At 63.1% G+C, this 16,996-nt stretch overlaps 1 protein-coding gene across 13 annotated transcripts in view; it reads right to left on the reverse strand.

Annotated features, from left to right (window-relative positions):
* CAMK2B (calcium/calmodulin dependent protein kinase II beta) overlaps window positions 1-16,996 on the reverse strand; it is a 68,330-nt gene that overhangs the window by 16,250 nt on the left and 35,084 nt on the right. For all 13 annotated transcript variants that reach the window (XM_033088345.1, XM_033088341.1, XM_033088354.1 and 10 more), the window contains exons 4-12: window positions 12,812-12,866; window positions 10,304-10,369; window positions 5,114-5,186; window positions 2,486-2,588; window positions 2,328-2,411; window positions 1,712-1,806; window positions 1,478-1,600; window positions 1,157-1,240; window positions 433-475 (exon numbers count right to left, since the gene is read on the reverse strand). In XM_033088345.1, the coding sequence (XP_032944236.1) occupies window positions 433-475; window positions 1,157-1,240; window positions 1,478-1,600; window positions 1,712-1,806; window positions 2,328-2,411; window positions 2,486-2,588; window positions 5,114-5,186; window positions 10,304-10,369; window positions 12,812-12,866 (726 nt within the window). The remainder of the gene's footprint in view (window positions 1-432; window positions 476-1,156; window positions 1,241-1,477; window positions 1,601-1,711; window positions 1,807-2,327; window positions 2,412-2,485; window positions 2,589-5,113; window positions 5,187-10,303; window positions 10,370-12,811; window positions 12,867-16,996) is intronic.

Consider the following 16,996-nt stretch of genomic DNA (forward strand, 5'->3'; position numbering starts at 1 on the left):
CCCTTGGTGGGCCTGCCAGGGCCCTTGGTCTCAGGGTCACTGACAACCCCCGCCCTGCGCGGCCGCATGCTCCCAGACCTGCCCACCCTCAGTGACCTGGGCGGCAGCTACCAGCATGTCCAGAGCTCAGCACGGGCCCTCAGCCCTCCTGTCACCTCCCCCACATACAGTGGTCAGAACTTTCAGGACAGCAACAGGCCACGCAGCTGCCGGCCAACACCTGGACAGACACGCAGCTGCGGCAGGCAATACAGACACGGGTGTCAGGTGGGGACACAGGCCCGACACGCAGGGCCGGGGTGTGTGCCGGGCGGCGGACCCTGCAGTGCTGCCCTTGGGGGGCCAGCGGCACAGGAGAGGGGCTGAGGGGGTGAGAAGGGCAGGTGGCTGCTGGCGAGTCATTCTGAGCCTTCCTGGACGAGGTGTTCTCACCTGAGAAATTCCGCGTGGCCAGCATGGTGGTGAGGATGGCTCCCTGGGGAGAGACACACAGCTGAGGCGAGGGCCAGGACACTCTGCCAGGCCTCAGCAGCTGTACCCAGACAGGCCTGGGTGTAATTCCAGAATTACACCAGTGACACAACCTGGGCCCAAAGCTGCCCACGAATCACAGCTTCTAAAGCTTCAAGACCCCGGGGGCCTCTCCCTGACAGGCATGTGCACGTGCTCTCAGCCCAGAGCGGGGCCAGGTGCTCCCTGCCTGGAGCAGCCTTCAGAGCACAGGTCACAGCCTCTGTCGGGCAGCCGCCCTGCCCAGTGCCACCTCCCTCCTGTCCCCCTGCCATATGAGCACTAAGGCCGCCGTCCTTACCACACCTGGCCTGGGCCGGAAGCTTGGCAGCCTGCTCACACTAGGAGAGCATGGCAGAGCAGAGGGCCCAGGTGTGCACCCCAGGAACACTTCAGGGGTGGTGTGAGCAGCTGCAGGGGGCCAGCTCTGCACCTGGGGGCCAGGCCCACATCGGGGGACCTGTGTATCGTTGCCATGGGGGCACTGAGTCCATCTGACAGGTCTGGCCTGGGTCATGCCGACAAGCAGCCTCTGCTGGGACGCTGGGACCCCCGCAGCCTCCCCTCCCCGTCCCAACTCGGGGGCCCCAGGCAGGCGAGCACACATGGGCCATGGGGTACCGGCCGGCGCTATGGCAGGTCTCACCTTGAGCTTCCTCCGGGCGTTAAACTTTTTCAGGCACTCCACGGTCTCCTGTCTGTGCATCATGGAAGCCACTGTGGAGCGTTGCTGTGGGGAGAAGGACTGTCACACCCTGCCAGGAGTCGCACGACGCAGCTTTGTCCCCAAGGGAGGTTGGAGGGCTCAGGGGCAGACTCAGGGCAACAGGGACTGAGGACTCAAAAACCTACCAGCAGGTCCCAAGCCCCAGGCCACGCAGCATCCAGGACACCGGGGCACCCGTCAGGGGTGAGGGGAGGAGCCCAGGCCAGCCCGCCAGGTGGGGTCGGGGTCAGGGCCACTTACGCAGACCCACGGGTGCTTCAGTGCCTCGTGTGCCGTGATGCGCTTGGCGGGGTTGATGGTGAGCATCTGGTTGATGAGGTTCTTGGCTTCAGGTGTCACGGTGTCCCACTCGGGGGATGGGAACTGGAGAGGAGCCAGGGCACAACGGACTCAGAAGCCAGAATTCCCCGAGGGGTCCCATCCCAGCCGTGTCCCAGGAAGCAGGCCTCTGGGTCAGGAGGGCCCAGCACTCACGTCGTAGGCCCCAGCCTTGATCTGCTGGTACAGCTTATGCTGGTCCTCGTCCCAGAAGGGTGGGTACCCCACGAGCAGGATGTACAGGATCACCCCTGGGGGAGCCAAGGGCACAGGCTCACCCCACTGTCCCCCAGAGCAGCCGGCCTGTTCCTGCGGAGCCCACAAGTGCAGCCACACGCCAGTGCAGGGGACACTATCAGGAGGTGTCAAGTGTGTGACCCCAGGGGTCAGATGTCCAGCTGCAGCACCCAGCAGCTGTGAGGCCCTCACCCAGGGCCTTGGCAGCGGCTAAGATGAGGACTGGCCTGAAGCCAGTGAGCCCGAGGGCACTGGGGACGCGCAGCCAGTGTCGGCAAGTGTCAGCGAGACGCTCACGTGGGCAGAAGCCTACGCACAGCCCCATTGTCTGCCCCCTCACCCTGCCTCACAGGGGGGGCTTGAGGCCGGCCCCTCCCCTGCAGGACGCCCCTGCCAGGGGGGTCTGCACACCCCCAGCACCTGCTGCTGCTTCTGGCGCAGACACTGCTGAGTGCAGGGGGGTGAGCTCAGCGACAAGCAGGTGAGGAGCGCCCAGCCCTGTCTGCGCCCCCCCGCCCCCCGCCCCCCGCCTTACCACATGCCCAGATGTCCACTGGCTTGCCATATGCCTCCTTGCGCAGGACCTCTGGGGACAGGTAGCCTGGCGTGCCAGCGAACCCTAGCCAGAGAGAAGGGTGGTGTGACCAGCCTGGGGGGCAGCCGAGCCCCGCCCCTCCCCCTGTCCAGGCTCACCAAACCACGCCTGCTGGTCCCCCTGCACCTCGATGGCCAGGCCAAAGTCCGCCAGCTTCACCGCGGCGCCCTTGCACTTGCTGGCCAGGAGCAGGTTCTCGGGCTGCAGGCATGGTGATGGCGAGGTGTGTGGTTTACATCCAGGGGTCCCAGGAGGGGGACAAAACAGAAATGACGGCAGTTTGCAGATGGGTGCACAGGTCTGACACCACCATGTGGGTGTCCCTCGCACGGCTGAGCTTGTACCCCTCAGCCCACCCCCCAGGAGTCCCAGCTTTGCGGGGAAAAGTCGACTCTCACGGTGACACTGGGATCCCTCAGACCCAGGACAGGGGACCCGGGTGCTGAAATGAAAACTGAGTGCGCCGCCCTACAAGTCCTGGCTGCCCCTTCGGCAGACGGGCTTCCCTCCCCTCCCTACACGGTGAGGGGCTGCCTACTGGGGGCTCAGGCACTTCCTATAGGTCGTGACCCCAAGGGCAGGGAGGAATGACCTAGGGCACTGAGGCATGGGCAGTGTGGGCGTCCACCCACCATGCCCGTGGGCTCGGGGCTGGGTGGAAGGGACCTGCTCTGACCTCCTGCCTGGAGGAGCAGGGCCCTTGCTAGAGCTGGAAGGGCATTTGTCCCAAACCGTGGGAGCTCCAGAAGGATGCTGCACTCTGATTGGGCCCCAGGCCCTGAGGAGGCCCTGTGTGCAGAGTCCTGTGCTCTGTGCCTCTCCCATCCTGGACTGTCCCACCGGTCTCATCACCTCTCAGCCAGCAGCACTCCTGCTCCCTGACCGCTCCCCGGACGCTCAGCGCCTTGGTCAGGCCACCCTCTCGACAGACAGGCCCCCTGAGAACACAGTACCACTTGTGGACCCCAGGCCCGTAACCTTTAGTAAAAGGGTATCTTTGCCTTAAGCAGCCCTGTCCATTGTTCACGTGCATCTAGGCTCACGCGCACCTTTGAAACAAGCGTCACCACTGTCAAGAGAGCAAGGAGTCTGTACTGCATCCCCGCCTCGCTTCCTCACCTCCTCGTCATCTTCCTTGTCCCCTCCCCAATTCCAAATGCATAAAAGCTGCAAAACTGTCACTCTCCGGAGCATCTGAGTTCTTCCTTTCCAGCAATATCGTCAGTTTGTCTCAAATGAACTTGTGAAAACTCCTTAAGGTTTGGGCGTTTCTTACATGGACACACATTAGTGGCTCCAAGAAAGACAAACGCCGCATGCACCGGAAGGCAGCGAGCGGCCCTTCCAGCCAAGTAAGTGGCCAGCCCCCTGCAGCAGAAACCAGAGCCTCTGACACACACTGCGCCACGCAGCCCTGCCCACTCAGCACGGCCTGCGTACCCCTGGATGGCTTGATTTTGCCAGTGTGAGTGGGGCAGGGGGCCCCAACCTCCGGGCACCCCATATCAAGCAGTCTGAAATAGCAGGGGCAGGACTGAAACTGGGGGCTTGACCTAATTCTACAGATCGCACGCCCCTTCCAGACGAAAGAAGCCAGCTGGGCCCTGCGTCCACCTGCCTCCCTCCAGCCCCTGAGGAGGTGACCACCTATCTGCTGTCCCCACCCTCCTGCTTTGGCAGAGAACAAGCCCAGCACAGCACGAACTACTTCTGGGGCCCTCAGTCAGCATGGAGTCCTCTGGGCTGTCTGCCTTCCCACACCTGGCAAGAGGCAGGAGGTCAGCAAGCACTGCGTTAGCCCCCAGGCCCCTGGTGGGCGGGGTGACCACCCAGCTCCATGTCTGTGCCGTGGCCTCAAAGCCAGCAGCCAACCACGGTCCAGCAACGAGCTGGGGCTTGTGCCCAATCCCCTGTGGCCCCACATCCCTGAGGCCCCCACGTGAGGCCCATTCAGACAGGACAGTGACAGAGGGTGGGACAGGTGGATGGGGCGGGCCTGGGTGGACCACACAGCCATGCACAGAGGGGGCAGGGACACGTGAAGGGCACAGGTGAGGGTCCTGGGCCTGATCCTGACGTGCCATCATCCCCAGGGCAGTCCCACAAAGATCAACTTGTACGTGAACACCCCTCAATGCCCATGGAGGATGGGACCCCATTCAGCGCTCGCACCGTGGGGAGGCCCCACCCCGTGGGTGTCTCAGCAGGAATGACAGGCCCAGGACTCCAGCACCCCAGACGAGCATTCGACCCAACCCCGCTTGGACAAAGCTGGAGTCAAAGGGAGGGCCTGTGCCCTGGGGGTGACAAACCCTTCTTCTGAAAGGTCTGTAACCACTTTGCCCAGAGCTGAGCCGAGTGCCACCTTGGGGAAGAAGCTGGCAGTTGGCAGGGACCCTGGAGGCTGGCCCCTCACCCTCGGCTCCGGTGACATCAGCCCCACCTGCATAGCACCTGGGTCCCACCTGCCTGCCTGCGTCTCAGCAGGAGCCCAGAAGGTGAGACCCTGCGTGCACATGTGCTCACAGACTGAGTTTTGACAAATGCCCCCTCGGCCCTGGAGCCTGGGGGCACTGTGAAGGACGTGTGCAGACAGCCACGTGCACATAGCACGTGTGAGCCTTCGCCCTGGGGCTCGCGCTGCCGCTGCCCCGCCCAGCCCTCCTTTTACAGGACATGCAGGGACAGACGCCAGACGCCAGGCAGACAGCGGGCTGGGGACTCACCTTGAGGTCCCTGTGGACGACCCCCATCTGGTGGCAGTGGAGAACCGCCTCCAGGATCTGCTGGATGCAGTGACTGCAGTGGACAGCACGTGCGTTAGTACGGGGAGGGGGGGAGGTGGCCACACGGGTGCAGGCGTGGGGCCCATGGGAGCAGAGCGCTGGCCAGGAGGGGCTGCAGGGGCCCTCCCTCACCCCAGGTCAGCACAGGCACGGCCAGGCCCCCTGGCCCCCTGCCTTCCCCGCTGCCAGGCTCACCCGATGACACTCACAGGAGAACCCCTGCTCCCCTAGGGCCCCTCCCCAGGCTCCTGCTGGCCAAGCGTGACCCTGAGCTGGACGCCCTCTGGGAGGGAGGCCAGTGCTGAGCCCCGCAAGCCAGGCTGGGGGTTCCCAGGCAGGAACAGGAGAGGGTGGGCAGGCGGACACCTGGGTCTGGGCAGTGCTGATGCTGTAGCCCCGTCACTCATGTGCCAGAGCATGTGTCAGTTCACTTTAATAACCGAGCATCCACACTGGTCGCCGGCTGCCACACTGGACAGCCCAGCTCTGCAGCAGCTCTCCTGGCAGGGGCAGCCTGGCACCGCGCGGGCCCTTAACCAGGGGCTCCCTCCAGGGTGGGAGCAGTCCCACATTCCAGAGTTTGAATCGGAGAGAGGGGTCCAGGATGCCCCCAGGCAGGCACCTCCCACATGTGCTGCACACGTCCCCTGCACACACGGGAGCCGGTGGCCTGAGCCTGCCTCCCCAGGTGACCCCAGGTGTCCAGGTTCCAGCAGCCCCCAGAGCCAGGCAGAGGTGCCTGGGGTTCCACACCACCCATGCGGCATTGCCAGCTGTGGGAGACGGGAGGGCCTCAGGCTGCCTGGAGCCCACCACCTGGGGTCTCCGTCCCAGCCCCTCTGGACAGGGCGAGGGAGGACAGCAGATTCCCTCAGGACCCCTCAGCCACTGCCTGACCCTGTGGAGTGACTGAGGGTCAGCTGGAGGGGTGGGCACAGAGAAGGGAGTGACCAGCCCTCTTCCTCAGAAAGCGGTGGCCACATCTGGAGGCTGCCCGCCACCGCAGGAAGAGGAAACCTGAATGCCTCGTGGAAGCCAGACTTCAGGATCCAGTGGTGACCTAGTGCTGCGGGGTCAGTAGCCAGGCCTGCACCTGTGGGAGAGGACAGCCCTCGGCGGCCCCTGCCCTGGGCTCTCCTGCCAGACCCCCTCCCAAGGCCCTCGTCTGCCTGGGGCAGCCCTGTCCGTCTGTCCCCAGCACATATGCTGCACTACCGCCCAGCTCTGTTACTGCAGGCATGGTGCGGCTCCCAGCAGCTGACCCCTCAGGGGCCTAGCTCAGGTGGGCAGAGCTCAGCTGAGGTCAGGATAGGCCGATGGACGGAGACCAGGCCCAGCCCAAGTACTTGCCACACAGGCCGCTGACCGGGGCCCAGGGCGGCCATGGGCTCTCCCAGCCGTCAGGGCGCTCTGCCTCGCAGACCCAGTCTGAGTGCTGGGGCTGTCAGCTCTCACTCATAGAGTCCAGCCACCCAGACCCCACACTGGGCTGCGTGAGCCCTGGATGACCAGCCCCTTCCTGCACTGCTACAGCCAGACCCTGGCCTTGCCCAGGGGAGGGGGCGGGCCCTGTGGAGCCCCTGCCCTCTCTGTGCACCAGCAGCCTTCACACCCTGGCCAGTGGGCCCTGTGCCTCTGGCTGCTCGCCAAACGCTGAAGGAACAGTGACCTGGCTGCGACCTCAGACCTGCCCAGACGTTGCCAACACAGGTTGCAGCTGTGGGTCAAGCGGTTCTGTCTTCCCCTGGAGGCCTTGCCCTCCAGGTCGCCCTCCGCACCCTCAAACACTGTCCCCTCTGTGTGGGTGTCTGGGCAGCATCCACCTCTGCACTGGACTGGCCTCTGACACCACAGGACATGTCCACTCACCTCTCGACTGTGTCCTCAGCCCCCACTTTGCAGGAGGGTGTTCCCCAAATGTCTGCTGGCCCCATGGATCCGGCTGCTGTAGCGCCACTCACCAGGGGCCCCGCGGGGGGTGGGTGGGAGGGGGCTGTACCCTCCGCCCTCCTCCGTGTCCCCAGAGCCCCAAACGAGCCCCTGAGATGGCGCCTGCACCTGCTGAGTCAGTCCGTGGTCTGCATCTGTCCCATGTCGCTGCCATCCAATCCTGCAACTCTGTCCTGTCCAACCCTGGTGGCTTCGGCCCCGTGCCCCAAAGAGCTGGCTAAGCAAACCAGGTTCCTCAACAGAACACTGCAGGCTGCCCTTCCCCCACGGCAGGGCTGGCGGTCTCTGGGCCCACGTGGGAGTGGCCTTACATCCTGCAGGTGGAGGGGACACCCACCTGCCTGGAAGTAGCGCATTCTGGGCAGCCCCACCCTCTGGGGACAGCTCTGGGGACCCTCCTGCATGCTGAGACCACAGCCTGAGCACATGAGGCCGCCTGGCCAGTCGGAGGTCCTGCCTGCCTTCTGTCTTCTGTGTCATCCTACCATCTTCCTCATGTGGCCATTTTTCATGTTACAAACAAATGAGAAAGTCACTTTCATGGTCAGAAATGCTTCCAGGTGGCTGGCTGTATCTACGTGGGTCCTGGACACGTCCTCACGGCTCCAATGTCAGGCACATGTGCCCCTCCTGCCCTCCTCCCGGGGCAGCCAGCATTCTCACAGCCCCTTTCCCCAGCACTCATGAGCCACATTGCTTTTTATGGATTCAAGAAAAGGGTTCTAAGTATTTTGAACTTTGCTTTCCCAAGTTTGATAAAAGACCCCTCAGTTCCTGACCAAATCCAGAATAAAGTCCCCACTTAGTGTCCTGGGGCAGACAAGCAGCCCCTGCCTGGCTTCCTGTGCCCCAGGGACCCCACGTGAGAGGGCTGCTGGCTAGGAAGTGCCCCCCTAGGTCTTGGGGTGGGGTTCTGGCCTCAGCACAGCCCGGAGCCCTTCAGCGGAGGTTCCCAGGGGAAACACAGGAGCACCTGCCCTCCCAGGATGGGCTTCTCCCTGCAGTTCCCCACGACGCCAGTGGCGACCTGTGAGGCTCCCATGTCCCACGCAAAGCACCAACACAGTGGTCAAACGCAAGTCTCCAACTCCGCGGAGGTTCCAGAATCCGCACGAAGACACACACACCGAGTGTTTTCTCAGCTTCTCAGCGGGGCCAGTGACAGGCCCCCAGGAGTGTCCCTCCCTCCCTGTCACCCCTCCTCATGGTCTAGCTGTGAGATAACTAGGTGTTGGCAGTGGGCTCCACCACAGAGGCCGTCCCCATCCCCCACTCTTCTGAGCCAGTTCCAAGAGCCCCCCCCCACCCCGCCGCCCCCCAGGGAAGGCCAGATGCTGGCAGGAGGGATCCCCGGAGAGAAGGGGTGGAGCTGGGGACGGGAGGAGCAGGTGAGCAAGGGAGGAGCTGAGACCTCAGGTGTTTGGGGGCGTGGTCGGAACGTGGGGCGTGGTCTGGACGTGGGGTATGGTGGGGGCTGAGTGGGGGGCGTGGTCTGGGGGATGTGGTGGGGTGTGGGCCGGCTTGGGGCTCCATAGGAAGCGCCCAGGGGCTCCAGGCCCAGAGGGGGGCTAAGGCTGCGGGCTGTGCCCCCTCCCCGGAGATCGTGCACTGCAGACCGCAGGGAGGGCGCCAGCCCCCGGGCAGTGCCCAGTGGGTGCTGAGGCTCCAGATAGGGAAATAGGGCAGTGAGAGTAAGCAACCTTCCCTGGCGCCCAGGTGGCGCTGCAGGTGGAACTAGAAAGCAGCCCTCCTCCTCCGACTGAGTTCAGTTCAGGCACCACTGGCCAGTGGCCATGAGGTCTGATCTAGGGGTGGACAGCGGGACACTGCTCTCCTGGCCTGGCTTGCATCTGGCAGCCCAGAGCACCCTGCCCTGGCAGCTGTCAGGATGGCCAGAGCCCAGGAGTCGCGCCTGCCAGCAGGCAGGCTCCCGCACCTGAACCTTTCCAGCCTGGCCTGGCAGAGCAGGTTGCCCTGGCTCTGATCCTTTCAACCCTCCTTGGAAGCAGGAAATAAAACCAGCGTCCTCCTTCTCTAGAAGGGAACAGGGCACTCTCAGGCTGTTTGCAAAGTCAAAGTCCTTCCTCAAGGAGCCTCAGAAAACCAGTCAGTGTCCCTGCGTCCGGCTGGGTGCGGGGGAGCTGCACCCCCTCCCTTCCCCATCCCGGACCCCCCCCACCCCAGGACCCGGCACAGCTTCTAGTTCACAGCTCTCAGGGACTCAGGCCACCACCATCATTGACAGGCAAGGTCGCCTGTGGGTGCAGAAGCAAGTCACAAAAAGCTACTTTTTAAAATTACATTCATTTTTCTTGATTAGAAAAGTAATACATATTCATTAAAGAAACCTTTAAAAATAGACAAAGAAGATAAAAAAATTAAACCGCATCCATAATACCAAGGCATAGAGAGAGCCACTGTCAGCCTTCGTTTTTAAACGCATGTCCCCTGGCACCAGGTGGGCAGGGCAGGGACTGACGGCCCTCCGCTGTCCCCAAGCTGAGATGGATGTCAGGAGTGACATTCCTCACAGGTTACGGGGACCGGGCCCACAGGCATGGGGCGCAGCAGGCCACCGAGGCCTCCCCTTCCAGCGAGGCGTCCTGCCGTCCCCCAGCAGCCATGCTGCAGAACACCTCTGAGGCCGTCAGTCCCCTTCATCCCCTGGGGAGGGCTGACCCCAGCAGGAGGGCTGCCCAGGGGGCCGCAGGGAAAGCCCCAATGGAGGGAGCCCTTGTCCCTCCAGGCCCCACCTGGGAGCCTGGGCCCAGGTTGCAGGAAGGACAGCTGCCTTCCCTGCCTGCTTCTGAGGCTGTGGACCATGGACAGATGTCCAAAGGCAGGGCAGGAGGACACCCAGGGCCACACCGCTCTCCTCTTGCCACCAGCCACCCCAAGGAGAGCACCCCTCTGCGGGCTGCTCCCACTCTGGGGAAACTGAGGAGGGTCCTGCCCGACTTGGGCTGCACCTCCGTGCTGGTCGAGGACACAAGAGCTGCCCTCTGCTCTTTGACCTGCTCGGAGGGCTGCCAGCAGGGCTGGGGGGCAGACTGACACCTCTGACGCTGACTGCCCACTGGCCATGTCAGGGACCATGTGCACAGCAGATGTGGGCTGCAGGGCCAGGCGTGAGGCTGAGTGAGGGGCGGGCGGGAGAAGGGGGCAGGAGGGTGCACCCACCTGGCATCTGCCTCGCTGTAGTATTCTCTCGCCACAATGTCCTCAAAGAGCTCCCCACCAGTGACCCTGTGGGAAACACACACCGGAGTCAGATTCCAGAGGCCCGTGTCACCACCACCCCCATCTCGGCCAGCAGCACCTCTGCCCTATTGCACTGTCCCCCAGGACCGATGACTGCCGAATACTTGCTCACATACAGCGGCATATGACACCCACTCCACAACACGGGCCCTCGAGCTCAGAGAGCAGCTTTCATGGTCTCAGTGACGTGCCCAGAGCCGGTTGCACAGGACGTTGGTTGGGGCCCCTGCACTGTTCCCCGGGCCTTGGGACTCTAGTTCCAGGCTGAGAAGGTCTGCCCCACCCCCAGCGCCCAGGGCCACAGCAAAGGGGCCAGATCCGGCTTTGCTGGCGGCCAAGGCCGTGGGTGTTCAGAGTCCCGCCACCAGGACAGGGGATCTCCGTCCACACCCCCTCTTGCTGCTGCAGATCCAGGAGCCACTGCCTGGAGGGCCTCTGGCAGCCCAGAAAGGGTCTGGGCTGTTCAGAGTCCCCGGGCTGGAAAATGTGGGTGTCCACAGATGGCAAGCAGGGGCCAGGGAGTGGCACAAAGCAGCAAGGGACATCCTGGGCCTGACCAGGCCCTCGCCCAGTCCGGCAAACGCTGGATCGCCTTGAGCTTCCTGCCCTGAGGGGTCCAGAGACTTCTCCTGTGCTGCGGGGACCCTGCCCACTGCAGCTGTGCCCTCCTTCAGAACCCCGTCTCCAGCTATGCTGGCCCCATGTGCTGTGGTTCCCCCATCTATATCCAGTTCCCGTCAATCCTCTAAGGGGGGCACGTGTCAGTCTCATATTTGTGCCCAGAACTCAGGGCTGGCAGGCGCATGGCGAGGATGGCCCTGGGTGTGGGCACTGCTAACAGGCGACCCTGGTGTGGGCACTGTTGGATGCGCGACCCCGGTGCGGGCGGGCTCTTAGTGTTGGAGAAGAAACAAAACCGAGGGTGTGTTGGGTCAGCGTGACCCGACTCTAGGCTAAACGCCCGCCCTGTGATCCCGTGGGACCCCCAACAACCCTGGGAATGAGGAGCTTCGGGTCCCACTTTGCCACTGGTGACAGCTGAGGCTCAGAGCAGGCAAACTGCCGAGGGAGGCACAGCTCCACAACTGCACACGTCTGTGTAGCTGTGTGCACACGTGTGTGTGTGTGTGTGCGCGCGCGCACGCACGCATGCATGGGGAGCAGGAGGAGGCAGTCCCAGGTCCAGCCCAGGACACAGTTCTGCATACACAGCGCACAGGCGGGGCCCTGCTGGCGCTGAGTCCAAGCACAGGGCAGGGATCCAGGAACCTGGAGGCCTTGCCTGGGACTGGGATCCCCCTTGGTGCTGCACCCACAGGAGGCTACAGCCCGTGCTGGGCAGCTGGGCCTGTGGTCCAGAGCAGCAGAGTGGGGTTCACTGCTGGGGGCCTGGCCACTCTCAGGGCCAGTGTCAGTGTCTCCTCCCGCTCTCCCTGTCCTCAGACGCTGGCCAATGTGGGCAGCTCTGGGCTATAGCCACGGCCCACAGAGGAGCCCTTCCTCTGTTCCCAGGCCTGCTCTCCAAGGCCCTGTAACATTCCCAGGTGTAGGGAACGGGGAAACCCTTCAGACCCCAAATCCACTGGCTCCAAACTGCCAAGGGGCCTGCTGCCTCCTGAAGGTGATACCAACCCAGGCCAGAGACGGTCTCCCCAGTTCTGGGCCTCCAGCCATGGCCACCTGGCTGGCGATTCCAAGTAGTGTCTTGTGGGACACAGGGGTACTGGGAGGTGGCCAAGCCCTCACAGGGACAGTCCCAGCCTTTCTTCACCACAGGAACCCAAGTAGCCCGAGGCAGCTGTCCTTTAAAGGAAGAGACCCCATGCAGGCAGTCTCGTCACCATGGCAATGGCACCCCAGCACTTCCCTGGCTCTATAGCAGCCTGGAGGCCACAGGGGGCTGTCCACAGCCTGTGGCCCCTTCCACCCCATGTCCCCAATGGCACTGACTCACAGACAGCTAAATATAGTGCTGCTGACAGGAGCTGTCAGGGGGCGACAGGGATGACATCACCGCTTCCAAATCCAGCAGGAAGTGAGAGGTGGCAGAGGCCCCAGATGCCTTCTCACTCCACCCCCGCACACGCACACACGTGTAACACCCCAGAAACCAGACACACGTGTGCACACATACACACATGCTATCATAGGCACGCACACGCTCGTGCCAGCCAGTGGCGCCCCAGTCCCGCTGTGATGAGGACACTGAGGGGGAGAGAGGGAGGGAGGCCGGTGACCTGCTCCTGGGTCCTCCCCTTCCTCTCCCCACGGCCTCCAGCATGTTCTGGAGGCGCAGAGGGCCCAGCTTGGCCTGTGGACCCACACAGCAAACAGGGAGGGAGGGGCTCGGCGGGGCAGCTGGGCAAGCTGACCCGGAATCAGGGGACTGCCCACCACGGACCCCCCAGGCCCAAGCCAAGCACTTACAGATCGAAGACCAGGTAGTGGAAGCCTTCCTCGGAGATGCTGTCATGCAGGCGTACTGTGGGGACAGAAGACACCGTAAGCCTGGGACGCGGGCAGCTGGGCGAGCTCCCGGGGAGTCCGGCCTGCCAGGGGCCTGGGCTTCCCACAGCCAGGGCAGGGGTCCTGGTGGGCGGGCTGCAGGCCAGCACATCCCAGGCAGATGTCCATGGGGCGTCCAGACACCCCTTTGCTCTGCCAGAGCGAGACCCAGGGCACCACGGTTCACACACCAGGCCCCGGAAAGGAACCACGAGGAGCCTCCGTGCACCGGAGCACAGCAGGGACAGGCTGAGGGGCAGGACCCCTAGCGGGGACCCCCCCGCCCCCTGAGGCATCACTTCCAAAGCCTCGGACCTGAGAGTCAGCACAACGGCAGCGGAGCCACACACCCGCTCCTCTTGGCCTGGGCCTAGTCTGTCTCCTCTCGTCCCCAGCCTGGAACCACGCCCGCCCAGAGTCATCAGCTGCTGCTTTCTGGGTGACAGGTGAGTGAACAGCTGGGGGGCGGGGGGTGGGGGGGACTCGACCTCAGCACAAAGCAGACAAGCCCAGCGCCTCCTTCCCTGAGCTGGAGACGTCCAGCCCTGAACAGTAGACGTCCACTCTGGGAGCGGACTCTGCCCTTCGTGTCCGGAGCGGCCGGCATGGGTGCCAAACATCCTGAGCGCTTGCAGGTGAGGAGGCTGGTGCCCAGAGGGGTCGAGCGGCAGTGCACACCAGGGCTAAGACCCCAACGGAGGGCACACGGGGCAGCCGGCCCCTCTGGCTCCAGTGCCCTCCTCCTCCCAGGGCCCAGCCGCCCAGTGCCAGTACCCCCAATCTGGCTGCAGTGACCCCTGACCTCGGGCCAAAGTGTGGCAGGCAGCACCCACCCAGGGACACTCCTGTGGGCCCCTCCTCCTGTGCAGGGAACCCAACTCCCTGGGTCCGTAAGCTGGGGTGCTGAGAGCCTCCTTCCTGGTGGTCCTGACCCCAGAGTGCAGGTGACAGGGGTCGGGCCCCCAGGCAGCACCTGCTGGCAGACAGCGGGCCCCCGTCCTCGCCAAGGAAGACACTGGGGTCTGCGTGGGACTTGAGGCCCTGTGCACATGGACACATTTAAAAAAATATATTTTTAACATTTAAAAGATAGTTGCATATTATTTGAATGGTTTAGAAAAAACCTACCTAGCACATCAGACCCACGATTTCACAGACAGAGCTAAGTAAAGAATGAATCGTCACAGGATCTATTTAAATAAAAACTAAGTAAATAATGTGCGGGTGGCATGCAAATAGTGTGGCCCAGTCCTGCAAGAGGCCAGTGGGGAAGCCCTGGGTGAGGACGTGGCACAGCACAGGATGGGGAGAGGGCGCCTAGGGACACCCCCACTCTGCTGGGGCCACAGCACCTCGAGGGCCTGTGCCAGGGGCTATGCGGGCAGGGGTCCCTCTTGGACCCCATCGGGAGGCCAGGTCCCAATGAGGTGACAAATGACCAGCTGCGGTCAGAGCTGTGGGATGGATGGCTGGAAACCTCTGTCCTCTCCCCCTCCCACACTGGTCTTCCAGGGCCACCGTCCTTCGTGGTGCCCACCTGCCCAGCTCATGGGTGAACCACCCAGTGAGGACGGGCAGGTCCAGTCCCAGAAACCAGGAGGTGGGGATACACCATCCCTGATCCAGGCTGGGGGAGAGAGGGTTGGTGTGCAGAGGGGAGGCTGGGGGGTGGGGGGCTGACGGGGGGCTGAGGGAGAGGCTGGGAGGTGGCTGGGGGGCTGGGGGGGCCGCTCTGAATCGAGGCTTATGGCTCTGCTTGGTCCCACGGGGTGTTGGGCCCAATTTAACAAGGCTATGGAAGATTCTGTCTGCCCTGCTCTGCTTAATTTCTGTCACCCCAGGGCCCCTGGAGGCAGCAAGGCAGGTTTGGGGCTTGCTAGCATGCTGAGCGGCAACGTCTTGAGCCCCGGTTACAGGATTACAGAGCACAGTGAGGCGAGGGCTGAGGCTGCCCTGCCCACTGCTGCCGCCGCTGCAGACGACCCTGTGGTGGGAATTCTGGAGGCTGCGAAGGTGCCACCTGAGGTCTCTTGGGCACTCGGATGTAACACGGATGTGCAGGAAGGGCCCCTGTGGGTCATGCCTGCCCTGACGCCCAGGAAGGCCCAGCCTGACCCACCATGTACCCACACGAGGCACTGCAGACGGAGGGCCACATGGCTGCCTCCTCTGCCCAGGTCCCACCTGGTCTCTGAAGAGAAACTAAACCACTGGGATGGGAGGCTCTGCCTGTGCAGCTGCCACTTGGGCTCAGTCCGTGTACCCCACTCCCAACGTAACAGCTCAGCCCAGCAGACACCCCGTGCCGACCCTTGGTTATGAAATGCACCCAAAGCTTCTGCTGTTCCTCCTGTAAGAGCCTGACTCTCTGCTACCCGTGTGTGGCCTTCAAATGAGGCAGGATGGTGACCCGACTAGATCAGAAAAAGGCATGGTGGTTCCTTCAAAAGCTAACAGAGCCAGCACATGGCCCAGCAGCTCCGGTGCTGGCCACACACCCAGGGCGTGGGGCGGGATTCACACACCTGGACAGCATGTGCAAGACTGCACCCGTCACAGCAGCCAGCAGACCGAGAAAGCCAGATGCCAACAACGGCTGGCGGATAAGCCAAGTGGGGCCCATGCACACAACACACTCATGAAACAGCCCAGGACGTGGGGGGCATTCACACCCTCAAAATAAGGAGGCTGAGTCTCAGAGTCCAGCAGCTGTGAGTGAGGAGGCCGGGCTCTAAAGCCAGGTCTGTGCCCGCCGACCCAAGCAAGTCACCTGGCAAAAGAGGGGGCTTGGCAGCTACGCCCTGCTCTCCACGGGTGTCATCTCGGTTCCTCCAAGGACGTCCCACTTTGCAGAAAGTGGAACTGAGAGTCTTCCACTCCCCTCACCCTGAACACAACTGCTTCCTGAGTCAGCCAGGACCAGAAGGGGGGCCCAGGAGCACTTCTGTTCAGAGGTGGGGCTGGGCGGACACCAGTCACAGAGCGAGTGGCTCCCCTCACATCCCCCTAGAGGTCTCACTGCTATCCACTCCTCAGAATTCACAAAGAATGTTCTGTCTGAACCCAGTCTCGTCCTCCCCCCACGTTCTGGAACATTCCGTCTGAACCCCACAGTCTCCTCTATCTCTCCTGTGCTCTGGAATGAAGCCGATACAAAGACTTGAGGGACCGATGAGGACTGACCCAGAACCACACTAAGCATCCAGGTCGGGCAGGAGGCGTCTTGTTAAAGAACTGTCCAAAAACACCAACTCAAGGAACACCTGGGTCTTCGCCTGAAATAGCTCAGAATGGGGCCCACCTGGTTGGTGCTCAGGGGACACAGGGGAGGAGGGTCAGCAGGCGCCTGGTGGAAGAGGTCAGATTGGAGCCGACCGTCTGTTAGAACATCCCCCAGCCAGTGAAGTGGGGGCTGGGTGCCTGTGGATCCTGTGCCAGAATACCAGGAGCACAGGCAAGACTCAGATTCTTGGGCCCCCAGGACTGAGTCAGGCTTTCTGGGGGCAGGTCAGGAATTTTCACGCTAGTGACGCCAACAGACTCAGCCTTGAGATTAAGAAGGCGTGGGCCCAGGCCCAAGGGCTGGAACAGCCCCAGGTACCCAGCACACAGGAGACTGGCCTCCCCGCCCTCTGCCTGCATCGTCTGGGGTCTGGGCCGGGACAGCAGGAGAGGACCCAGGGTCCTGGAGGGGCACCGCCAGAGGGACAAGGGCTCCCAAACCAGCCACTCAGTATTGCCTGACATTCGTTTGAAACAGTCCTGGCCCCTTCTGGCACAACTGGCTCTTTGGTGGGAGATGCTCCCTGGTGCCGAGGGCTGTGTCCCCTCAGGCCTCCTGGCTGCGTCCCAGCATAGGCAATGCCCAGAAGTCCTTTGAGGGACCAGGGGTGGAGGACACGTGCGTGCTACACTCCACAGGGTGGCAGGTAGGGACCAACACAGAGCTGCAGGGGCAAAGGGCCCGCAGGGAGGCCCAGAGGGGTCAGCATGGCCTGGGGTCCAAGCAGCAGCTACACTGTACCACACACAGACTTGCTCTGGGGGTTCAGAAAGAAGGGACCCACCGGGCAGGGCGGTCACACCCCGAGGCCATGGCCTGGCTCC

This window comes from Rhinolophus ferrumequinum, chromosome 20 (genome assembly GCF_004115265.2).
Source record: "Rhinolophus ferrumequinum isolate MPI-CBG mRhiFer1 chromosome 20, mRhiFer1_v1.p, whole genome shotgun sequence".
NCBI classification, from domain to species: domain Eukaryota; kingdom Metazoa; phylum Chordata; class Mammalia; order Chiroptera; family Rhinolophidae; genus Rhinolophus; species Rhinolophus ferrumequinum.